Here is a 26,588-nt window from a genome sequence, read left to right as displayed (position 1 = left end):
GTAGTGGGTATGGATTACATTAAAAAAATCACAGATGCTGTCTCTCTCTATCAAGGGTGGAATACAAGTTTTATTTGTCTTCCCTGTAGCTGGGAGAGGACATGTACCAAACAGTTCCAAATACAAAGCAATGGCCCCAAAGTAAACAATTCAGGTTCCCTAGCAGGGTTTTTCCAGGCTGCAATTCCCCTAGCATATGGAAGCAGGAAGCTAAAGCTTCCAACATTTGAATTACCCTTCTCTTATAGACAGGAAAGCTGCATTTATTTTGCTTCCTTGGCCCTGATTAGGCTTGCTGAGAATTAAACCAAGACAATTAGCCCTGTCTTGTCTGGCCAATTGTTATTAAGGCAACTCAACTGAGTCCCAGGTGTCAGGAATCTCTGAGGCTCATTTGATTCCCAAAAGAGTGAGAGAGGAATTTAAACAACAACAATTCTGCAGCATAGACAGAGCATAGTACAGAAAGAGAAAACAAGACAAGATGATCTTTCATTCTCCACTTACATCACATTTACTCACTTAATCAAGCCACATACAACACTGAGTTTTATAGGCTATAGAAACATCTATATACCCCACAAAACACCAGACCATCCTGTCACATTCCTGAATATGGACACCCTTCATGGCACGTCTTATCCCTAAGTATTACCAAACAGTGTAAAAAAGATGTGATTCATAAGTGTGCTGGTGGCACCTTAGAGACTAACAAATTTATTAGAGCATAAGTTAGTCTCTAATTTGTTAGTCTCTAAGGTGCCACAAGTACTCCTTTTCTTTTTGCGAATACAGACTAACACGGCTGCTACTCTGATAAGTGTGCTGGTAAGAGATTAATCTTTATTTCCAACTCCTGGTTCAGTCAACTGACATGAGTCCAGATTACAAAAGGCTACACTATTGTCACATGCCAGGGATCATTGTCTATTGAGTCCGGTGTTTATTGTTACCTCTTCTTTTCATTAAATCTTTTTGTTAAATGCAAGAAACCCCTAGTATCAATAAAATTAGCAACCATCAACAAGCACAGGTGATCAGTGGAATACACCAATAGAGATGGAAAACTTTTATGTTCTCAGAACGGTTCTGTGCCTGGTTTGGCTTCTGAGTTGGAGTTATTGCATATAATCATGTTGTAGATTATCTAGATATTAATTTATCATATTGGGTGCCGATTTCTGTTTGAAATTTGCCCTTCTCTCCACTTGACGTGGGGTAACTGCTTGACATTTTTCTTGTTCTCTATCCTCCATTTAAGTTTCCTAGCAGTTTCTTGTAGAGGTGGTTGGAACATTTTCTGAAAAAATTCATTTTGCTGCCATATGCTGTTTCATCAAAACTGAAACAGTTTATGGGGGTGTAGTGGTTTTGACAAAATGTACCTTGGAAAGGAGAGAGACTTTCACATAGCCTGGTGTTTAGGGCACTTGCCTTTGCGCGCGCACACACACACAATGAAAATCTCTGGTGTTTGTCTGAAAATGGACATTTCAACACAATTCCATTTTCATAAAAAACATGTGAAATGGCTTGTTTTCATGCCAATGTGGAACAAAAACAAATTCCGAAACCTCAAAAGTTGCTGTAAATTGGAATTGTCAACCCTAGTTTTTATCTACTTTAACGTCAATTTCTTTGACTCAAGAAGCATTTTAGATATTGTCATTCTGCCCATATGTCTCCACAATGGTGATCCTACTAACATATGGGAAGTGTAATCTGATATTGAAAATAATGCTTAGTATGACTCCCTTGAATTAATCGGGGATAATTTGCTATTTGCAGTGACTTTTCTGCTAATCCATTTAATGGTATTTAGTGCTTAGATATCAGAGTTCCTGAAATGAACCACATATGAATTGGGGTCACTTATCTGCTCTTAACACTTATGAACAAACTATGACTCCCAATATATGGTAATGAGCAATTACATTGCTACTCAGGGGGTTGTCCAACAGCTCAATTTCCAAACAAACTGAGTATTAGTCCACTTAAAAAAAGGTAATATTTTCTATTTAGTTTAGCTATGAAGGCCTTGCAGGAAGGGTGATTAGGTGATCTGTGATTTTTCTGCATTTTGTTGTATTTATTGCAAACTCCTCTCCCTGCAGTTCCTTCTTTTCACTTGCTCTTGAAAGTATGTCCACTATAGGAAGTTCCTCCTTGGGCCTGTATTTCACATTTAATGAAGGGTTTTTGCAAGTGCATGCTAATTTATGGAAGTGTAGGTGTCACCTCTCACAATGGTAATATGGTTTCCAGTGGTTTATAATCTCTACCGCAACAGATTTCTGCCAATATACATATGCATGAAGCTGCTCACAACCAAGCACAATTGCCAGCATTTCTTTTTCAATCTCAACATAGTTCTGTGGTGTTTTAATCAGTGCTTTAAAAGTGTATGCCAGGGGGTGACTAGTCTGCAGAATGACATCCCTCAATCTATTTGAGCTCACATCTGTTATAGGCAGCACTGGCTCTGCTGCTGATCAGGCCTTCCATGCCTAGGGATGAGCATGTTGTTTTGAGCTTTGAAAAATGTGACCCTGTTCAAAATAAATACTAATCTTAATAAGAATCTGTTCTTACTCCTCTGCTCCTTAGTATGTGAATAGATTTCTTTTCCCTTGGGACCTTTTGTGAAGGGGAATGGGTATACAATAATCATCAGTAGGAACATTCAGAACATGTAAGTATGTTTCATGAAAAGGGTTGGTGTTGGTAAATATTTTCTACATATTCATTTTTTTTAAACAAGGAAAGGGGACACAGCACAGGTCTTTATGCTGAGGGTGCACATTACACAGTATTCAGTAGTGAAGAGGGAATATAAACTAGTGTGAAATGCTGAGGAACTTTTTGGTCCCCCAAACCTAATGTGAGAGAGTCAGTCATTGATATTGGTGTTCACAAAGCTGTCAAGCTATAATAAAGTAGTGTCACTTCACATTTTGGGCCAAACTCATTTATTTTAAATGGTTTATAGTCACATACTATGGGGCTGAGTTTGACTGTCTAATAACTGAATAAATTGAAGAACTTAATCAGGTGATTTTCATCATCGTGTAGTATAAATATAAAGCATTGCTCCTTTCCTTCCCCCTCACACTTCCACCTGAAGATGAATCTACAGTTACAAACAGTGGCAAAATAAATACCAATTAATACATAGTGACAGAATCTGTCGGGAAACTAGTATTTTTTTTTAGTGACAAAGGATTTTAACAAGCTCTGATATAATATCATTGCTCTGGTAAATGTGAGAAAACAGTGGAAGTTAAACACTATGGAAGACTGAGATTTTTCCTTGTGAAGGTTGGTAAAATCTATACTGTATATAGTAACTGAGAGAAAGAAAGACAATCTGTGGAAATTATGACTAATACTCTTGCTGAATTGATTAAAGAGCAACTTTACAAAACATTAAAGACATTGGACCCTATTCTCCCACCACATGATTTCAGTATCTCCTGGTCAGATCCCTTTAAGGGTCCTTTAAGATTAGTCAGTAATGTAATATCATCAGGTGATATTCTGCCCCATTGAAGTCAATGGGAGATTTGGTATTGACTTCAATAGGGCCAGGATTTCATCTACTATGCATAGGCAGGGGACTACATAAACGTGAATACCCTGCAATTATATGCTGAGCACAAAACATTTCAGAACTTTTTCAACATTTGAGATTATTTATGTTAAATCAATATGCAGAGCTTTTTAACAAGCCTCTGTATACTTTATTAGTAATGGAAAAAAGCTCTCCTCAGATTCATCATTAATTCTTTCAGTGACTGCATTTTATTCAATACGGTAGCATTGGTATAAAAAAGATATAGTGCAAATGTGTGGTGAGTTTTCTATAAGGTCACACATCAACTTTCATTTTCTGAGTGGCACTGCTGTGTGATTGTGAATTGTATTAATGCTAAAGGAAATTATGTACACAAAGTATATCCCAAAGCAGAAAGATGAAAATATAGTCTTAAATATTTAAGTAACACTATGGTTGGATTATTCAGTTATTTATTTATTAGAAAAACAGAACTGAAGCAGATGATTTAGAAAATGAAACACAAAATTACATTGAATTTCCAAACAGTTATAAGAAAAATAGTACATCAAATATTTCACAGACCAACCGTGAAGATGTTCCTTTTTATAATAATATTAATGTAAATATTTAGCCCCCCCCGAAATGCTTGATTTATTGACCAGAATAATTTCTTTGCATGAAAGTTTTTTTTAATGTCTTTGAGAATATAGTGGTTTAGCGTATGCTGTATCATAAGAAATATTGTCTGTTTAAGGGCCTGATCCACAGCCTTTGGTATTGACGTCAATGGGATTGTTTTAACTGAGTTCAATGAGTTTCGGATTGGACTCTAATTCCTTTTGTAGAAACAGATGACTATTTCCCTTTTCAGAGAAAATAATTTGGTAAAGGTCAAAAGGTTACATTATATGTCGATTCATGTCTTGCAACATCCTAACGGTGGTAACCTGATACAAATAGGTGCAAAATGTAAACAAATATTTTTTCATTAAATTGTAAAGTTTGATTATTATTCTTTTTTATAGCTTAAAATGAGGAAGACAGGATAAATATTCACTTCACAAACACCTGCAAACTTATTCCCTCTTTGTTATCAATTCACCATTTATGAGTTGGCCCGGGTCTTTCATGTGGGTCATATAATTAAACTGGATTTGTACCATACCTCATTGTTTGCAAAATATAATAGGTGTCACTTGTTACAATCACACAGCTATATTTTGTCACCACTCCATTTAATTTATTTATATATCTTTATCCTCAGTTTTTAATATATTTTATTAATGCAATATTGATATTTACATTCTTAATAATGTACAGTGTATATTCACATCCCCCAATAGTATAGTCATCGGGCATGTTGGCTGTGGCTGGAGTATCAGGATAAAAGTCCATGACTGTCCCTGGCTTTAATCATCAAAGAGCTGAGAAAGTAAGAATGCAATTCAGAATCATAATTCCAATTGTTACCACAGGGACTACCAACTGGAATGATTTTGTTCCTCTGGAGTTTAAACCTATAAAATACAAAAATAAAACCACCTCAGGCAAGTAAATTCATATGCAAGAGTACTTTGTATCAGATCTATTTTTCACCGAATTCAGAATCATTCAAATTCTTCAACAAAAATACATATGCAAATGTTATGAATTATATTAATTCATAATCAGCTCATGCAAGGTGCTGAGTGTCCTCAGTGCCCACAGATGCTAGCACTTCATAAGATCAGGACCATGGTGCTTCGTTACTGCTAATGGATTCACATAATACTTTTTACAGCAGCATTGCCTAGGAATTACAGAAGTAAAATGACATAACTTCATCTCAACAAGAGAAAAAGAGGAACCTTTTCATGATAGCTGGCACCTTCTTTGAAGGTATTTTAGGAGGAGATGCACCCCCAAGTCTATTACCAACAAATCAGTGCTACATAATGCCTATTAGGCACACCCTTGTGTTGAATAGAGTCACTTATTCCACACGGAGTTTTGGTCCCACTCTCTAGGCCACTGCTGAGGGAGAGAAACCCTGAAAAGTTAGACCACACGCAGACTATATAAATTGCTTTCCCCTATTTGCATTAAACATAAAACTATACCAGAGATTGGTCTAGGTTTACGTAGCATTAAGCCATGCTATTGCTCATCGATGGTGGTGAAGGTCTAGTTAGCCTTCCCTTTAGAAGTGCACTAGCTTCATTTTAGACAATAATATTCAGAAAAAAAAACTTACTTGATATTTTTGGAATCCTAATTTCCTCACTACTGCTGCCATCCCCACCATCGCTGATTGTTCTTATTTCTATGAGATAATCTTCTTCAAATGGTACCAGAAGCTCAGCTGAGGTGTTGTTTGTCTCCAATATATGAGTTTTGCTTTGTCTATTTTGCCTGTACGAAATCTAAATATAAAGGGATTAGAAAAAACAGAAATAATTGGATTTTTGTAGTTGCTTTTGTTAAGGGTCTCTAAGAGAGCATTATTTCTCATATCTCACACACATGTAATTCTGCATGTTCAGAAACCTGCAGATTTATTGAGAAAAACACAGACCACTTCAGAAAGTTGCAATAATTTTCTGTGTAGACTCAGCACATGGGGCCCAATGGGTGTAGTGCTTCAATGACAATGCCAGTCCTTGTCCTATGTGCAACACAGTATTCATAAATTAAAGTGTAAGGTCATGAAAGATTGTTAAAAATGTATTATTCATGTCTCTATCTCACCCAGTGTGGAATTACTGAGGATGCACTTAAGGCCAGATTTTAATGTTTCTCATCCACAATTGAAACAATTGATTTGAAAACAGCTCAGCTCTCATTAAGGTATCCAAACGAGGGATTTATTTTCAAAAGTGCATATCGCCCAACATCTCCCCTTGTGACACTTATGGCCCCATTTTCAAAACAGCAAAGAACCCATCATGCTGAACTCCCTTGAAAATCTGCCCATTTGTTTCTGATCCGAAGTCCATCAGAATCAATACAAATACTCCCATTGACTGCAACATAATGCTTATCTGCAAATCTGAAAAAAGTAAAGCAACCTGTTGGTGTATGTATTAAAAAAGCTCAAGAGGAGACAGTAATTTGGATAGTGTCAACTAGAACTTCTTCTCTCCTAACACATAACTCACTGCATTCATGTGGTCTTTTTGTTATATCGTTGTGCCAATTTACAGATTGGTTGGACTATTTCACTGGTGCATGAGAGCTAGCCAGAGATAAATTTAGACGCAACTCCTGCTGCAAGAATGAGCTCTTCTTCAGGAAGTCTTTCTTCTTTGCCAGCACAGCAATGACAGTATATAACTCCTTGCCCTTGGCAGCTTTTTGACACTTTTATGCTAAAAAGATATAAACTGCAGAGTGAAGTGGATGGAGAAATGGTGTTAATGGGCATTTTAAAAATGGGTTTATTGCAGTGGGTACTTAGAGCTCTTAGAATGTTGAAATATAATAGAAAAGTATTGCCTAGAAGCAAATGGTTAAAGCACAAAGGAGTGAACGTAACGAAGCTCAACAGTCTAGTCTGTCCCCAAAAGTGTGCAGCTCATCACACTGTTACTCCCTCGTGAGTTATGTTCTGTATGAGCTCATCTCTCTTCCAGAAATGTTGCACAGTTTTTGTTTTTTTGGACAGGGTTTTTTTTTTTCATGGGAAATATCTGTGCATAGCCGTGGGGGGAGTAAAACAATAATGATTCAAAGGTCCTGCATACCCTTACTCATGCAAGTCTTCACTCATGTGAGTAAGAGTTTTGCAGGACTGGGTCTAAGGGCCAATGTCTAAATTCTTCACGATGGGAATGAAGAATTTTTCCTTTCTTGAACTGAATTGTGGCCACATCCCTCTTTGGTCAAAACCACCGTGAACAGACTTTATACTAAATTTACCTTTTTAAAACAATCGATTTATTTAAATGATTTTCATGTAGAGCTCCTTGACACTTTTGTTATGTAGAGGTCTATCCTGTGATCTGTGTGGAGATGCATTTAGGCATTGACAAATTACAAGAGCTGATAGCAGCCCAATTTTAATTTTTCTATTTAACTGTCTGAAGAACACTGAAGAAGTCAATATTTTTGCACTTAGTGATTAGTCTCAGGGAAAGTATGATTGCCATGAAGCATTTGCTCTACTTGTGGTGCCTCTATTATAACCAATATGTATGAATAATTAGACAAAGAAATTACTTACTTTGTAGCCTAACACCTCTGATTCATTTTCCATTGTTTTTACATGTTCCCAATTCAAGCATATTTTTGAATTTGTCAGTTTCCATGCAATGTTTGCTGGTGGTTGACTTGGTGCTTTAAAAAAGATAATCACAAGATACAACTGGATATTAATTTGCATAGTATAATTGAATGAGCTGCTGACATGAAAGTAACTAATGCACGGCTGATCCAAACCAAGAGGAGTAAAAATATTTTTAGGTCAGTCATCACTAACATGTTGGTTAGAATTGTAAAGTTCTACTCATAACACAAATTACCTACTGAGAAAAGTGCAATTTTGGAATATAGGACGAATCTGTTGCTTTTGGCCTATACTAAGTACACTGAATAGATTTTGTTAAGTTTTAGTACTATTATGAGTATTTAGATGTAATGTATTACAAAATGGTTTTCTATGTGGATATCAGAAAAAAAAACAAAATATGAGGTCACAAAGCTTGAAACAAGCTCAATGTACAAGTCTGTTTTTGATAGATCAGACTGACAGCATTTTAGGAACCCTTGTGTACAGTAGACAGAGTAGACTTTTGAAGGCACAAATAACATGCATTAGGTGCTAGATCCACAATGTTTCAGATCCTCAAAGGTATTTAGGTGACTAATTCCTGCTACAATTAACTGGAGTTATGCACCTAAATGCCTTTAAAAGTTTAGTGCCTAAATTGAACCTTTCTGCACCACTGAGATCCAATGTTGAATTTAGGCACCACTGAGATCCTCAAAACCCTGCTCATCTGCCACCTAACCCAGTAGGCACCTGGAGTCCTTAAGGAAATTAAGCTTCCACTTGTGGGCATGTGCAAAAAATGCCTAAGTCCTGACTGCCACCAAGTTGCTTGGTGCCCTAGCCATGCCAGGATTCCTAAATGAGATGTTCCCCTGCCTGCCTTGCTTGTGAGGCCCAATCTGATACATATGCTCACAATCCGCTGTCTTTTTTCACGAGAAAGGACTGACTAGGATTAGGAGACTAATTCCAGGAGAGGGTTCATGGTTCAAACAGGGGTAGGTGCCTCCCTTTTGCCTGGAGTTAGGCACCTAAATATCTTGGAGTGGAGACTGGGGGGGACTTGAGCCCCTCCCCACTCCTTGGCATTTCCTAGTGGCTAGTTTAGGGAGCTCCTCATTCAGCTTGCTGGACTAAGTCCCCTTTATGGATCTAGACCAAGTGCCTAAATGCTGTTTGTGACTTGAAAATCTACCCTAAAATGACTGGGATCAAATCCTGCAAAATTCAGAGTTCTCCACAGATGTGTGAAGTTGAAACTGCATCTTTGAAGTAAATCTGAGATTTAGAATGGTGTATTGTATCCTGCTGTATGGTGTATCCTTCTTGGTTAGGGAACACTTCTGGGAAGAAAGCATTTAGAAATTAAGGGAATGAGAAGAGATTGCCTGCATTGGCATGTGGCCCATCTGTGACTGCTAATAGAAAATATCTCCAACAGCCAGAGATGGAACACCAGATGGGGTGGGCTTTGAGTTACTACAGTGAATTCTTTCCTAGGTGTCTATCTGGTTGATCTCACTGACATGCCCAGGATCTAACTGATTGTCATATTTGGAGTTGGGAAGGAATTTCCCCCCCAGAGATTCTGGGGATTTTTTGCCTTCCCTTGATGCATGGGGCACAAGTCACTTGCTGGTCTGAACTGGAGTAAATGGTGGATTCTCTGTAACTTGAAGTCTTCAAATCACGGTGAGAGTATTTCAGTAACTCAACCAGAGGTTATAAATCTATTACAGGTTCTATGGCCTGCAACGTGCAGGAGATGATCACACTGGTTCCTTCTGGCCTTAAAGTCTATGAATGTAGACTTGGATTGAAAGGAAGAAAATGGGATTCATTAGGACCAGTAGGACTCCTATGGTTTTCATGACACAGACCTAAAATTAACTTGTTAATTTTCTGGGATCCATTTTCTCCCCTTTTAAATCTATGCACTGCCGTTCCCACATCTGACCTTGACACTTAAAGTATGTAAATTTATAAGGAACCTTTAATTTGGTAACAGTCTGTAATCTCTTTTGTTTCCTTCAGAGATGGAACAAACTAATTGTTACATAATGCAAGAAAAGTAGTGTTTTTTGTTTCATAATTGTGGAGAATTTTAATCCTTTTTATCATTAGAAAAGGAAGATGTTGGTGAACAACTGAGGTGTAACCAAAAGATGTGTGTATATTTCAGCTGCTCCCTCACTGAGAAATAGTGTGAAAGCTGGGTGAATACTGATTTCTTTTTTTAAAAAAACATTCATGAACTTGCATAAAAAGTGAATTCACTTAAATGGTGTTCACAACCTCTTATTTGCTTTCCACAAACACTTTTTCAAGCAATTACTTGTTCACAAGGATGTTCAGTGAAGGGAAAGTGTCACGAATCCTCAACCAATTGTGTATTCTCACAGGTATTTTCATGGTAGTGTTGCAAGTACTTGTGCATGGATGATCTTCACCCTTCTCCAAGAGCCACCACAAAGGTCTTTGTTGTGCCAAAATGCATCTGTTTGCATCACAGGAGAGTTATCCAAACATCCTCCTGTATCTAAAAGTTGCAGTTATCAGATCAGAGAGCATAGGTAATATTTTGTTACTGAGGTGACCAGTCATACAGCATGAATAGCAAATTACAAATAGCATAGTCATAACTCAAAGCAACAGATGCAATGAAGTGTTCACAAAGTCTAAAATGCACAGAGTGAAATATCCTCACAACTAGTGTTCATCAAATAGATTGTAATAATGAGCATGGCCTCAATTCAGCAAAGCATTTAATCATGTGCTTAACCTTAAAGCAATGGGATTGCTCGCATGCTTAATGCTAATTAATGCTAAGCATGTGCTTGGCTCTGTTGGGGTTTATGTCTCTAAAAACTGAAATCTGTCCCATATAATGTGCAAAGAAAAAGAGGGGATAAATTGATCTGTGCCAAGGACAATAAGATGGGCTTCCTTGAAGATACAATAATTTTCTCTAATTAGATTCTGGCTGCCTTTGTGCAGCAAAACTGAGGTGAAGGGGAAGGAGATTGCAGAGGGAAGTCTGGGCCATACTACTATATGTATGTAAAAGCCACCCAGAATCTAGAACTAGTGTTTGTTCCCTTCGGCACAAGAATGTAGGCTGGCCAGCCACCATGAATTTCCTAAACACCAAAGGGGTAACAGAGACCTCCAAAACATGTAGCCAAGAGCACAAATTCATGGCAGTCACATTTGCCAACCTAATAAACAATCATATGGCTCTATGTGTAATGGTGTCCTTGCTGTGATAAATATACAGCACCCTGTGATCTTAGTTGTATTTAATAATTTTTGGCTTACATAGCAGAATAAAAAATGCAGAGTGCACATTAATTTTCTTGCTTTATCAAACAATCAATTAGCTCCAAAATGGAATCTCAGCTGTGCTACCCATTCCCACTCAGTACCTTCACAGCCTCCTTTCAGGCTGCTTTCTCAGTATCTGCCCAGGTCCTTCCTTCCACACTCACTGCTGCTATCATGTCCTGGTGGGGAGGCACCACTGGACACTAATAGCACAGTGTGGACATAGACGGCATTGTGGGCTAGGGTGGTCATCAAGTGAAGAACAAAGGGAGGAGGAGCACTTTCAATTTGCCTGCTCCAGGGCTGGATTCCCAGTAAAAACGGGCTAAGAAGGGGAAACTTCGTGAATGAAATTCAGTTTCTCCTCAACCATCCCAGTGGGGTCCCCCCACCATCCCCAAAGTGGAATGAGCCAAGAGGCTCCCCTCCCCACTGCACTACCCATCAACAAGGCTCCAGTGGAGCAATATGACCAGGGATGCCCTGTGGTCTCAGCTGCCCCTTAAACTGGGATCCCACCAGTGAAGAGGGTTACAACAGGACTGGTAATATGGCCTGTGGTACTACCATCCTCTCCAGAGAATCCCTGAGGAGCTTGAGGAGGGGAGGATGCATGATTCACCAGCCTCACTACATCCTACATGGGGCTACCTACGCCTCTATTTTCCCTCCATAGCTATTGTAAGGCAGATTTCACAAATAAATAAATAAATAAAAACATAAAAGCTTGGGGCCAGATCCTTTGCCCTCCACCTGGCTGCTGCAAACCTTGTATAGCTAATGTGGTATTCTGGGATTCCTCCATGTAGCCAGCAGTACCCTGCCCACTCCTAGCCCCACCACTGTAGGGGATACATCTGGGGAGGCCTGAAGGTGTAGCTGGAGTTCACTGTGCTAATGGAACAGTCAGTGGGGCAGTCACTACCTGTGTAAATTAGAGCAGTCCTCCAAATTACTTTGGAGGCCAGATTGGCCCCCAGCCAGTCCCAGATTGGTGGACAAGAAAGGTGGCTTACAGCTATCTTTCCCATCCCTCACACCTCCTTGGGTCTGTGTAGAAAGCCATGTGACTGGACTGGGAGATCTGGCCTACAGAGAGAAAATAACGTGAATACAATATTATTCTTAAAATAAATTAAGCAAACAAACAAAAGCCTAACAATCTTTGAAATATTTGGAATTAGACTTTTTTGAGCTAGAAGCTTCATCCTATTGAATATTCTGATAGGCAGATCTCATTTTGATATATCATTCTAGTGCCATAATAATCAAAAGAAAACACAGATGCTTTACTAAACCACAAGTATTTTGGTACATACAGAGAAGTGGGTATTTGGTGGTGGAGGTGGGAACTTATCAATGAAGCTGCTAGTGAACATAGTTATAAGTGCTTAACCTTTTTGCTGTCCATCATAATAAATACTAAAGATAGGCCTAAAACACACAGATCCAAATCCCCTTGAACTGTGGGGAATTTCAGTTCTAGATCAGAACTTTATAGTTCAGGCCCATACCTACTCTACATTCTACACTGTCCTCTAGTAATAAATATTAGAGTATCTAGAGAGCTAGTACCTAGTTTCATTTATTATTACTATTACTCGATTCTTGTCACATATAAAATACCTATCTTCTGAGGAATTTAGCTTTTTTCAAATATTAGTAAACGAGACCTCATAATGTTGGAGTATAATTGCACCCATTAATAGATAGATAAATTAAGGTTCTAAGAAATTAAGAGACAGATTCTGCCATTTTCAGTCATGGTGAGTAACACCTTACTGTGTGTGTAGGTGACCAATCACACCACTTGAATAACAGATTGTAAATTTCAAATACTCTGTAACAGGGTGGCTCGCCTCTTTAAGTGCTAGCCAACCCTAGTTACTAAGCAGGCATACCCAAGCAGGGCTCAGCCCTATCTGCTATTAATGGCAGCGGAAAGCTGCAGAGATGATATTCCCTAGGAAACTAGAGTGGGGATGGAGGGAGATGACTGATTGTGGAAAGTAAATAGGCTACAGTAGAGAACACTGAGATACCAGAGTTGAGCTGAGAGAGTTATGGAGAACTTCTAAGAGAGAGATAAAAGGGTTGCTGGGAGTGAGTAGGTTCCAGCACAGAAATCTGGGACTCTGGGATTGAGATCATGAGCAGGAGGCCTCCAAGTGACCTGATGAGAAGATGTAAACAGATCAACTTGAGGAGGGATTTGAATATTTATTAATTTAATAAACCAGAAACTGAGGAGATGTGTGAATGGTCAAAAGGATTTGTGAGTTATATAAGAAGCCCCTAAAAGGCAGAAATTGAGGTAGGGGCTATTTGCAGGACTACCTTGAGGCCACAAGAAGGCACTCAGCCACACAATAACATATTCAAACTGATATATGTAGTAAGCAGCTCACAAGAAATCCATAGGCTAAAAAGTTTCACCCAAAATAATCATTTTGAAGGGTAAGTTAATCTGCATAAAGCAGTCACTTCAGAAAGGAAAAAGGGCTAAATTCACTGGATAAACTGTTTGTTACAAATTTTGTGTTCAGCTCTAATTCTGATGTACTCTTTTGAGGAATAGGCAAAATTCAGTTTTGCTGATAGTGAAGGTTACAAAAACCAGTACAAAACAAAACATACATTTTCTCTCTCCTACAAGACAATCAAAATGATACCTTTTAATTTTTCTAGCAGCAAAAGTTGTTGATCCGTTCCAGGAAGCAGTATGTAAGTTGTGGGCTGAAGCTGGGGAGATGGGACCCAAGGTTATGATGACCAAATTTATTGTGGATAAAATAAACTATATGAACTGTAACTAGAAATTTAGAGTGAGAAGGGTAGATCTTGAATTATTTGGCCTTCCCTTATGCCCTAAGTATGATTCTGTCAATGGAGCTAAGTGTCCAATTCTCATTGAATTTCAATGGGAATTGGACACCCTTTTGAACATTGCAGTCTTTTTCTAATTCATAAAAAGATATTTTGTGGCATTTTGATGTGTACTATTTAAAGGGATTATATTTCAATGCATTGTTAGTCAGCATAAAGTCCTATACCTGTGCATACATGACCACCTCTCCATATGCAAACAAGAAATATACAATCTAAAAAGGAGATGCAGTTAAACAAAAATAAGGATGGCAATACTCAATAAAATTGTCTCTTAAATTGACATTAATAGGGGACTCACCTTTTCTAAAGCCTAATATTCAGGAGGAAGGGCAGATTATTCAGGAGCAACAAGCAAATGCAAAAGATTTTGAGAACATTGAGGGCTTTTCACACAGACTCTAATTCTGGACTGAGAACTCCACTCTAACTCTAATTTTTTTTAAATAATACTTGAAATATATAAAGAGAAAAGGAAAACTGTCCTCATAAGCTGGATGTACTGAGACACTTTTGAGCTTTCATAATGTATCATAATGCTATATATTAAAAAGTCATTTTTTTCCTCTTAGTTGCCAGTATGTTTTGCTTCCAGGATATGCCATATTTCCAGGTTCTATGCCAAGTTTCTGCCTAAGTTATTTTTCACTTCCAACTCAGATACCACTGAAAATTAGGAATTTATTATGAAAATGATGCCAAAAATGTATAGCAGAGTATCCAGACAGCACTATAATAATATATTTGGCTTTATAGAGCCCCTTGTATGTGTATTTTTTCATCTCTAGAAATGATATGTAATAAAGGCAGAAAAAAAGCAGAATTATGACTGGGGTTAAGATAAATATGTGAGAGGTACTGTCATAAATATAAAAGGAAGGGTAACCATCTTTCTGTATACAGCGCTATAAAATACCTCCTGGCCAGAGGTAACATCCAGTTACCTGTAAAGGGTTAAGAAGCTCAGTTAACCTGGCTGGCACCTGACCCAAAGGACCAATAAGGGGACAAGATACTTTCAAATCTTGGTGAAAGGCTTTTGTTTGTACTCTTTGTTTACGTGGTTGTTCTCTCTTGGGACTGAGAGAGGCCAGACAGAAATCAATCTTCTCCAACCCATCCTAATCCAAATCTCCAATATTGCAACCAGTATAGTTAAGCCAGGCAAGGCGCATTAGTTTATCTTTTGTTTTATGTGAATTTTCCCTATGTTAAGAGGGAGGTTTATTTCTGCTTTCTATAACTTTAAGGTTTTGCCCAGAGGGGGATCCTCTGTGTTTTGAATCTGAATACCCTGTAAAGTATTTTCCATCCTGATTTTACAGAGATGATTTTTACCTTTCTTTTTTAATTTTTAAATAAAATCCTTCTTTTAAGAACCTGACTGATTTTTCCATTGTTCCAAGATCCAGGGGTTTGGGTCTTTGATGATTTTGTAACCCATTGGTTTGGATATTATTCTCAAGCCTCCCCAGGAAAGGGAGTGTGTAGGGCTTGGGGGATATTTTGGGGAAAGATGTCTCCATGTGATGTCTTTCCCTATTCTTTGTTTAAAATGTTTGGTGGTGGCAGCATACTGTTTAAGGAGAAGGCAAAGTTTGTACCTTGGGGAAGTTTTTAACCTAAGTTGGTAAGAATAAGCTTAGGGGGTCTTTCGTGCAGGTCCCCACATCTGTGCCCTAGAGTTCAGAGTGGGGAAGGAACCTTGACAGGTATTCTGAATATATTTGATAGCAAGGAAAAACTGAATACTGCTTAGTAACTTATATGTCTAACATTCCCATCACTGTATCTAATTAAGGATCAGCACAATTTCTAGCTGTAAATGTTATCAATCTTCACGGGGCAAAAGAAGTTTAAGTAGCTGATTTAAGCCTTTGAGAACAATATGCTTAGTTAGATCTCATCTAGACATGACATGTCTGGTTAATATTCAGATTTTGTTTTAAGAAAAGGAGTACTTGTGGCACCTTAGAGACTAACAAATTTATTTGACCATAAGCTTTCGTGAGCTACAGCTCACTTCATCGGATGCATTCAGTGCAAATTTTTTTTCTTTTTGCGAATACAGACTAACATGGCTGCTACTCCGAAACCTGTCAGATTTTGTTTTGAATCTGGATGCTCACTATTGCACAAAATTTTTCTGCAAACTCTTGCTATTTTTATCCATTTTATCCAATGCCCACTGATGTTAATGACTTCCACAGGAATTGGATCAGTCTTAAATCTTATTCTTATCATGATTCTACAAATACAGCCCTTCTTTGTAGATATGTGGCATAATGCTTTTTCTAATGAATGTTTACTGTTAACTAATAGGTTTCTCACACCACTTTAAAGACTCTATCCTGCAAGATGCTTGGTAGCTCCTGGATTGTACTTGATACTTCCAGGAGTTTTTCAGCATCTTGGAGAATCAAGCCTTAAAACACCATCAGTTATTAGCTTCATTGGACCGCATTCTAAAAAAGGAGTGACATGTTTTGTCATAATTCTGTTACTATGGGAAATTTAAATGACTAAATAATCTGCCTTTATATGAATCCAATACATATATTTGTTTCACTCTGCAGAACAGTGGAAACAATGTATCCAGTAACATTTACAAAAGAACCCACCCCAGACTCGTATTCCTGGTTCCAGATATTGTTGTTAGCCATTTGGAACAGTTTTTCTTTATTGACTCGCCATCTCTTTTGAAATCACATATGAAAACATGCAGAAATGCAGCACATAATTGCTATTCAAAAGTAAATATTTATCAATGGCTGCCACATGGCAGCATCTGAAATGCCATAGTAATTTTATGTTCTAAAAATGGGGAATTACTGGGGGAATCACCTAAAGGTAGAATAGAACAGATACAATAATCTGCAGGGGTGAAATCAGGGTCCTATTGAAATCAATGGGAGTTTTGCCATTGACATAATTAGATGAGTCTACATTGCTCGCAACTGGCCCATTTCAGCTGACTTGGGCTTGATCTAAGGGTCTGTTTAATTCGGTGTAGACATTCGGGCTCAGCCCTCTACAACCTTGAAAGGTGGGAGGGTCCCAGAGCTCAAGCTGCAGCTGGAGCCCAAATGTCTACACCGCAATTAAACAGACACTTAGCTTGAGCCTCTTATCCCCAGTCAGCTGGCACAGGCCAGACACAGGTGTCTAGTTGTAGCCTAGTCATATCTATTGTGGCCAGGATTTCACCCCAGGAGTTCCCTTTGCCTATTTACTGAATTGGCATCTCGGATATCACAGGGTAGGAAACTGTTGGTAAATGTTGTCTTTTTAATGTTGACTACTCTGTCTATTAACAGCAGAAGGAGAGATACATTAATTTATTTTATTTTGTAAATGCACCGTTTAATTCTGTGAAGCTATTTTGGATCCATTTATTAACATCACCACATAAAACAAAGATGCATTGTGATATGTTGATTTAAGGTTAGGCATTTGTTCTGCTTTTGTATCACTTATTGCGTATGAAATTAAATACTTACGTGACTTCTTAGTAGTGATGTTGACTGGAGTGCTGGTTGGTCCTGTCCCAGCTGTGTTGTAAGCTCTTATTGTTGCAAAATATATTGTGTTGGCCTTTAGTCCTGTGATGTTTTTTGCTGTTACATTTCCACTGACTCTAACTTTACCAGCTGCGGTTTCCTTGGAATCGTCTGTCCAGTATAAAACCTGAATATTAAGAGCAAAGAACAGGCAGTTCATTGTTTTCCCACCAATTACAGTCTTGATTGGAAATGAGACAAGCCAACAACTAAGGTTTCAAGAAAGACAGCATGTTTTGTAATTGAAACTGTCAGGAAATAAAATTAGCCATGAATATTTATAGTGAAGAAATAAAATTTCAGACTCTGAATACAAATTAGAAAAGCAAATGAGAAATTCTTAGCTTTATAGATGTCCAAAAGGGAAACCTTGATAAGATAAGATATTTTAAAGGCTTGTCTGATTTTATAATTTGAGCATATTTGAAAAAGACTTAAAAAGACACAGTGAGACACTTATATCAGCCATCAAGGAAGTTTTTACTTATGAGTTTTGATACAATAGCAATTATTTACTTAGACCTTTCTCTTGCTCTAATGGATGTTTGATTTAGTAAGGCTTGCATACTCTACACCCCTGCCACTTTGTTTGATACGTATGTTCATAATGATAGGACCATAGAATTTTAAATATTTCTGTTGTCTGCATTTGATTTATTCTAGGTTTATTTTATGTAGAGAAGTGGGTTTTTTTCACAGTGCACGTGAAATGGGTTGAATTTACAGCACTGGAAGCACAAATAATATTTCAGTGTTAGCATATTCATAGACCATATAGAGCACAAATAATGGTAATGTAAAAAACTTTCCCCCAACCTTCACCACTGTGCCTTCCTGAAGGCACCACCTCTTGGGATCAATTCTTTCCCAATTTACATCCCAGGAAAACCCATTGATACCAATGGGGTTGCATGTGGTGTATATCCACGTGGAGTTTGGATCAAGTCTTCATGACCATTCAATGCTAGAGACTGCCGATGACTGTGTGAAATGGGATAAATGTGCTGTTATTGTAAGCCGTTATTTTTTATGACCTGGACAGCTATTCACTAGGAGATGGACTGAGAATACCAATGTATTTCATATAAGCTACAGAACAGTCTTTTCATGGTAACTACTTTCAGTTACTCTCAATTTCAAATGGATTTGTACTGGTGACCCAATGTTAAAATACTTGCTCTAACTCATCTATATGCCTCAAAGCCACCCGATGTTGCTCAGATACTGTAGTGATGATTACGCTATAAGAACATGAATAGATGGCTAGATAGTTATGGTTTTTAGAATAAAATGCAACTCCTCTTATAGTACTCAATGCAAAAGTGTAGACCTAAGTGCTGTTCGTGAAGGTTTAATTTACTTTAGTCCATTAGGCATAGACAGAACTGCGATATAGGACTGTAAATACTTGTGATTATTTCAGGTGAAATGTTGCTAATGAGAGTTGGGTGAAGGTCTCTTATCCATTAACTCGCTGTAATGGAAGGCAAGCTAGAATATACGTGGCTTTTGGAAGAGATATGATTGTGGCGAAATCTGAATTTAACATCTTTCAACCAAATATATAATTAATGTTTTTGTGCATCACCTCATAGCCAAGTACCCTTCCTGTATGCCTGTTCCATGCAATAGCATTCCAAGATACTTCAACTTCAGAAGCTGAAAAGCTCTGCACAGAAACCCCCATTGGTGCAATCTGTGGCTCTGGGATCATAAAAAAGAAAATGCATGTCTGTAATAAATGCAATTTACAGAACATATCATTTGATTAAAAGTTAGAACATCAAATGTGCAAGAACTTAAAAGGAGTAAAAGGTATTATGGTTAAGGCACTAGTCTGTGACTCAGGAAATTTGGTTACAGTTCCTGGTTTTGCACAGACAGCATATGTGACCTTGGCTAAGTCAGTAAGGGCATGATTTTCAAAAAGGCTTAGCACCTATACCTTGAGCCAGATTTTCAGAAAAGCTCAGCTCCAACTTAAGCGACAAAATAAGTGGCCACATTTATAAAAGAGTTTGACATTTTGGATGCCAAACTCTTTAGAAAAATCTGGCAATAAGCAGCCTCATTTAGCCTTCTTCTGAATTCACTCAGTCGGGGCTGCTAGATATGGAGTGGTTTTGAAAATCTGGCCCTGAGCTCTCTTCACCTCCAGCCCCTATGTATAAAATACAGGTAATATTTTTTTCCTCTTCTACCACATTTTGCCTGTCTTGTGCATTTAGATTGTAATCTCTTTGGGGTATGGAGTGTTTCTTAGAATATCTGAACAGTGCCTAGCACAGTGTGGCCCTGATCGTGGCTGGGGATCTACAAATGCTAATAGAACACAAATAAATGTAAATAATAATAATAAATAAATAATAATAAATACTGTTTACCATCTTCTCCTGAGTAGACAATGAATATAGAGCTCAGAGTCCCTTCTCCTTCATTATTGTAGACACCCACTTTAACTTCAAAAGGAGAGAGAGGTATAATACTTTCATTTCGGTAGACATACTTTGATGCTTCTACTGAAGCCACTACTGCCTTCGTCCAGCTTGTTGAACCAAGAGGCCGAAACATAATGATGTAGCCAAAACCTTCCCCATTTTGTAGTTCTTCAGAAACTGACTGTAGATGTAGAGGAAATCAATCAATAAACATTTGAAAGTATATATGGTTTTAATTGAATCTTCATTCTATCAGTATATTTCAGTTGTATTGATCTCGTTGACTGTGCCTTAGAGAAGATAATAAAGTTTGCTCCATCAGTCAATTTAATATTGAAATAAAAATCAAAACAATATGTCCATTGAGGCAATCAATTTAGAAACAAAAGATTTGATCAGTCCCATTAAAGGCATGCTCTTGCAAGTGTGAAGTTTTTTAAAATTAAAAGCATTTCACTCAACTCAGGTTGTATCGGAATCTTTTCTCCCCACAGGGACTGAAATGCTAACTTTGGATGATTTATAAGGAGAAAAGAATTTGGAAAAGAGCAAATGTATATACATAAGTGTATGTTAATTGCATATTTATAAGCACACCACTTTTATTTCAATTTTTAGCATGAGTGCCATCCTAAGTGCATAAAAATGTCCTTATTTAAGTTTATCTTGCATAGAGATGTTATTGAAATCTCCTCTCAAGGTATCTATTAATGACTCATACCAAGCGGGCAATTTCATCAGCGTTGTTGCCAGTTTGCCCTTTTTCTTATGAGAAAAAAAATACTGCCACATTGGCATTTCAAGGAGAGAGAATATTTGTGTAATATTTTGAACAAGAAAATGAAAGGATCAGTGCTGCATGATACAAGATATACCGGATGTATTCCTTAGCAATATATCATGTCGTGCAAATATTTACATCAAATAAAGATGCACTGAAAAGCAGCCATGCAAAAGGGGTAGAAAATCTGGAGGTATACACAAAGACAGGAAGAACACCGGAAGCTTCAGTGAGCCTTAGCTTACAGTTCAAAGATCTACTGTGTGTCGGAATCACCATGACCATTAATATTGTAAAAAGGAGGAAAAAAAGCAAGAAGAGCATAACAAGTTTCTTAAGAATCATATTTTAGCTTATTTTCTTTAATCCTCCTGAGCCCAATGGCAAGCAAGACATGAAATAGTAAAGCTTAGCATCTATATTGAGCTTACCATCCTTGAAGTGCTTTACAAACATTAATCCTCAAAACCCTCCATAGTATAGTTTCCCCTTCTATTTCTTACTCAGGATTGAGAGAGTTAACTATGATAGATTACGGTGTGTGTGTGTGTGTGGGGGGGGGATATGTCAGAGTTTAAGCTATTTGCTAGAGCACTTAATTTGTTTTGAGGCTTTTGTGACCTCAGATTTAATCGGGTGCTTAGTCAGTTCATCACAGGAAGCAGAAGAGTTGTGTTCTGTTTTGTTAGCCTGGTATAATAAGCGTCTCCCATGGCGGCTCCTCAGGACAGATTGTAGAGTTCAATATGTTAGATTTCAAAACAGGGATAATTTGATGTGGGTGTTTTGGGGTTGTTGCTCTTTTCTTTCTTCATGATGGATGAACAGAGGAGAGGAAACCAAAAAGTGGAAAAAGTAGTATATTGAAAAATAAGAAAACCATCATTGAAGTGACATGGGTACACAGGTTGCCTGATATACAAGACGAGAAATACCTTTGTAGCACTATAAGAAACAAAAAGCCCAATTGTGCAATCTAAACTCTGATTCCAAGATTCCTATTTGCTCAGTAAGAAACAGTAAAATATTTTACTGGAATCACCATTTGCTCTTAGATTCTTTCCATGAGGGAAGAAAATAGCAGCAGTGTCATCTCTCAAGGCCATGGAAATCAAGAGCTGCCACTTATTTCTTGACACTGTGTAATAGAAGAAGAGTTTATCTAAGGAGGCTGAGTGAAATGTCTGTTTAACATATGATCAAACGCAGGTGAATTTTGATTAGTTGTGGCCACTAATTATGGAAATTGCACCATTTAATTGTCCTTAATCTTCTCTAGAATTACCCTATCTATGAGTTCAGGACTCTCCACTCTTTACAAAGGGAAGCAAACTCGAGGGACAGGATCAGATCACGCTCCCCGATCATCCTGAACCATGGAGGAAGTTCCGCCACTTAGAGAGGGAGCACTGTGAATTGAAGCACTTGACTCAAAGTCCATTAAAATAAATGGGAGTCTTTCCCCTTAAAACATGTTTCATTTTGTAGAATGTCATATATACTCACTCTCCCCAGCTCTTTCATACACAGGAAAGGGTGTGGTCTCCACCCTGCAATCTGGGTTGAATCTTCCTTTTATCTATCTAGATACATGTTGACATTGTCTAAGACAACTAAAATATTTAACAGTGTAACTCCCATTAATTTCAGTGAGAGCTGTGTGTGTCTAAATCCCCTAATCAGATCAGAAAATCCAAGTCACGTTTCTTATCTGTAACAAAAAACCTGAAGGGAAGTAAGTGTTTTAGGTGTCTATCACTGATTCTAGGAGTGGTGATTGGAGGTTTAGTCCAGACCGTATCTTGTGGCTTGTATATTTTAAGCAAGAGATTTCCTTTGGATGTGTGATTGGTCTTTAATTCTCTAATACTAAGTGTATGCATTGAAGACCTCATCTCTTTTAATACATGATAGATTATGCCTTGTCAGCTTTATTAGAGCATAAGCTTTTGTGGGCTACAGCTCACTTCATCGGATGTTAATGGTATCTAGTTTGCATATTAATTCAAGCTCAGCAGTTTCTCATTGCAATCTGTTTTTGAAGCTTTTCTGTTGCAAAATTATAAATGGACACAAATCTGACATCAGGAACCATAACATTCAAAAGCCGGTAGAACACTTCAACCTCTCTGGCCACTCAGTAAAAGATTTAAGGGTGGCAATTTTGCAACAGAAAAGCTTCAAAAACAGACTCCAACAAGAAACTGCTGAGCTTGAATTAATATGCAAACTAGATACCATTAACTTGGGTTTGAATAGAGACTGGGAGTGGCTGGGTCATTACACATATTGAATCTATTTTCTTAAGTTAAGTATCCTCACACCTTCTTGTTATTTGTCTAAATGGCCCATCTTGATTATCACTACAAAAGTTTTTTTTCTCCTGCTGATGATAGGTCATCTTAACTAATTAGCCTCTCAAAGTTTGTATGGTAACTTCCAACTTATATATATATATCTTACTATATGTTCCATTCTATGCATCCGATGAAGTGGGCTGTTGCCCACAAAAGCTTATGCTCAAATAAATTTGTTAGTCTCTAAGGTGCCAAAAGTACTCCTGTTCTTTTTGCGGATACAGACTAACACGGCTTCTACTCTGAAATCTGCCTTTTCAGCTTAGTATTCAAGAATAAACAACATGCAAACAAAAATGTAAAAAATGTTTAATGCAGAAAATGGCCAAGCAGATTAGCGTGTTAAGCAATTTTCTGTATAATAGAGATAACAGGGTTATAGATGTGTTCTAAATATATGTAGAGTATGCCTCTCAAACTGTTTAGTTCTATAAATTATTAATGACAAAGAAAACCTGATCTGTATCTTTCTGAGTATTTCTTTGCCAGGCAGAGGGTGAAAAGTCCTGGCTCAAATTAAATCAATGACAAAACTCCCATTGGCTTCAAGGGACCTAGGATTTCACCCACATTCTTTTAGAAAACTATTTAGATCAATTGATTTAAAAGTTACCTCCCATGCGATGATGAGCTCAGAGCGACTCCCTCCACCTCCGCTCACATTTGTAGGTGCCACTAGAGGAACTAAAGAACAAAGGACATTTGTGACTTGCGATTCACAGCAGCTGTTGTCAAATGCATGATTGCAGTCTCGCATTTCAGCTGTTTTTATATACAGCGACTCAAAATGCAATGCATGGACTCTGGTACAACAGTATACTTTAAATGAGTTTAAATTATATTTACACATTTTCAGTTTTCTAAGACCGGGGACAGAGATGTGTTTGATACATGGGTATCCTGGCTCGAAAAATTAAAGAACCTAGTGACATCAAGGATCTGACACTAATATGCATCAACTAATTGGCAAATGTTCCATTCAGACTGTAGCTACTATACTATTGATTTTCTGGCTAATTATACATTTGTGCAGTAAACATGTTGCTAGAGAAATATATATTTTTAATTAAATATAGGTTTTCCTTTTTCTTAAGAAAGTCAGCACTCAGAAAAAAAATGCCACCACATTTGTTCTTGTTCTTTGACAAGCAATCAGAAGAGGCCAATGGTACATAAATATGGGGGCTTGATTCACCATGACACTATAGTTCCGGTGTCCAACTAATGTAATGCAGTGGTGATTCAAGATGAGGAGCATACTTCATAGAACTCCCAAGTGAGGGATGAGGAAGGGAGGGAAAAAAGCCAAGGAAATTCCCTGCCTCTTGCAATAAGTTCCCAGCAAAAGAAAACTGTTTTCGATTCTTTCTGTGAACCAGATTCTGCTATTTCACAATGTGCCAGATTCTGACAGCATTACTCAGATTAAATAGCACCCCACAAGTAGCACCACTGAGAAGAATTCTCATCTCCACTAGGGCCCTTATATGTTGCCACACCATAAAATCATACCCATTGACTTCAGTGGGACAATTTGTGGACTAAGTTGATATTAAACCAGAGTACAGGTAGAGGAATCTGACCTTATGGGCCAAATTCTATCACCTTTACCGTGAGAAGTCCCTTATTCTTGTCAATCTTCTATGGGACTAATGACATAAATAAGCTACTACTCAATATCAGGAAGATAGCAGCCATATATATTGACGTGCTTTGTATTGTTGTTAACCAGATACATGACCACACACTAAATGACCACATGACCACACACTAATTACTCCAGTACAGTTCTAAACCTTTGTGAGGCTTCATCCTCTCTAGCAATTTTGTATATGAATCAAATCTCTCTCCAAGATAACATATTCTATAGCGCAAGTTTAGCCTCAAGCTCATATCTTCTGTACAACATTTCAGAGGACTGGGTGCAGACCATTTGTATAGCTTTGTTTTTCCATTTTTAGAAATTTGGAGAGAATATTGTTCAAAATGACTGTATTTGATGAAAGTAAAGTATGATCTTTTGGTGATTAAATTTTATCACTCATATCCAACGTCACTGTGTGCTTCATAGTTAAGGAATTTAAGATGGGAAGGAGGGGGATTAATCTAAGGAAGTAAATGAAGAAAAAGACTTTCAAGCCAGACTCAACTCGTGCTCCACTGTTCCATGAACCCATTGATGCTCAATTAGCACATGTGTTAAATGAGTTCAGTCTTTACTACATTCGCATGGGGAAAAATTTATACTACTGCTCAACAGAGCCTCAACTGGGTCATAGTTGAGAAACAGATGAAAATTTACGGTTGAGTGCACCAACGGATGCTCAATTAATTCTCAGCTGCATTTTAATGAAATGAGCAGTTGCTCATTTGCATCCACAAATCTACTAATGCTCAATCAGGTTTTAGCTGGCAAAATAGCTATTACAACAGGGCATTTCCAATTTACCCTTTCACTGCTAGTCTTCTGGTGCCACTCCTGTGTTCTTGCTGTGAATTCATATTCTGTTAAGAAAAGAATGCTAGGCTGTGTCTAGTATATCTCTTTGCACAGCAGTTGTATTCAGGCTGTATATACAGCAGCTGGAATGTTTTACAGCAATAAAGTGTTTAAGGCACTAAGACCTGGCCCAAAATGCAATAGAATTGATGGGAGTCTTTGCACTGGCTTCCATGGACATTCGGTCAGGCCCTAGTGAATGCATTGTGAGAAAGTTGTTCTTTTCTCTTATTTCAATTGCTCCCCAATTCCCTATTTTAAATGGTCTTACTGTTGTTGGGTCTTGGTTGTTTTTGCTGTGCAAGTGCCATCTCTTCACATCTAGTCTTGTGCAGCCCCCTAGCAGAGCTACTGAAAGCTTTTCCTGATGGAAAGGAAGCTTGAATTCCAACACACTAGTTCTCACTGAAGCATCATGTAAACAGCAGCATTGCTAATTAAGGGAGGGAATCAAAAGTCCCTGACTGCAATAGGTGCTTCTGAAACCTCATCCTGAGAAGGTATTTTGGTATTTGTATCACTCTAGGTTGGTGGGGAATTAGAACCTCCCGTGAGCTATACTGAACTTTCATGCTCAGTCCTATGTGAAGGATAGCACACAGCTGTACTGTCCCAACAGCAGTTTTAGTAAGTCACAATTCCTCTCATACTCCCCACTTGCTCCAGGGGGAGAAGGTAGCAATTTATTATACCCCTTCTGGGGCTGCAGCATACTCCCCTTGCTCTTAAGAAAAGCTAGACTGTATTTTCCCTCTATTCATCACCACCAGCTGAATGAGAAGGGATGAGTCATCCCTTCCAGCTGTGTTGGGCCCCAGTCTTTAAAAAGCACATAGGCTCCCAGGGGATGGTAAAATAAAGACAGCTGGGAGACTAAGGGCATTAGACAGTTGGTGACTATCTCTGGAGCACTTCTGACTTATTCATTAACTTGGGA

The 26,588-nt window shown here is 37.9% G+C and overlaps 1 protein-coding gene across 5 annotated transcripts in view; it reads right to left on the bottom strand.

The window, feature by feature from the left end:
• Positions 1 to 4,010: 4,010 nt before the first annotated feature.
• CNTN6 (contactin 6) overlaps positions 4,011 to 26,588 on the bottom strand; it is a 223,589-nt gene continuing 201,011 nt past the window's right edge. For 4 of the 5 annotated variants that reach the window (XM_043518977.1, XM_043518978.1, XM_038411465.2 and 1 more), the window contains 7 exons: positions 23,765 to 23,835; positions 19,960 to 20,194; positions 19,164 to 19,279; positions 17,516 to 17,702; positions 7,758 to 7,870; positions 5,790 to 5,958; positions 4,011 to 5,073 (listed from right to left, as the gene is read on the bottom strand). In XM_043518977.1, coding sequence (XP_043374912.1) covers positions 4,973 to 5,073; positions 5,790 to 5,958; positions 7,758 to 7,870; positions 17,516 to 17,702; positions 19,164 to 19,279; positions 19,960 to 20,194; positions 23,765 to 23,835 — 992 coding nt within the window. In that variant the 3' untranslated portion in view covers positions 4,011 to 4,972. The remainder of the gene's footprint in view (positions 5,074 to 5,789; positions 5,959 to 7,757; positions 7,871 to 17,515; positions 17,703 to 19,163; positions 19,280 to 19,959; positions 20,195 to 23,764; positions 23,836 to 26,588) is intronic. The other variant, XM_038411464.2, reaches the window with a different exon arrangement.

The sequence above is a fragment of the Dermochelys coriacea genome, chromosome 7, assembly GCF_009764565.3.
Source record: "Dermochelys coriacea isolate rDerCor1 chromosome 7, rDerCor1.pri.v4, whole genome shotgun sequence".
NCBI lineage: Eukaryota > Metazoa > Chordata > Testudines > Dermochelyidae > Dermochelys > Dermochelys coriacea.
The sequence above is the reverse complement of the archived record's forward strand: the minus strand, read 5'-3'. Positions and strand labels throughout refer to the sequence as shown.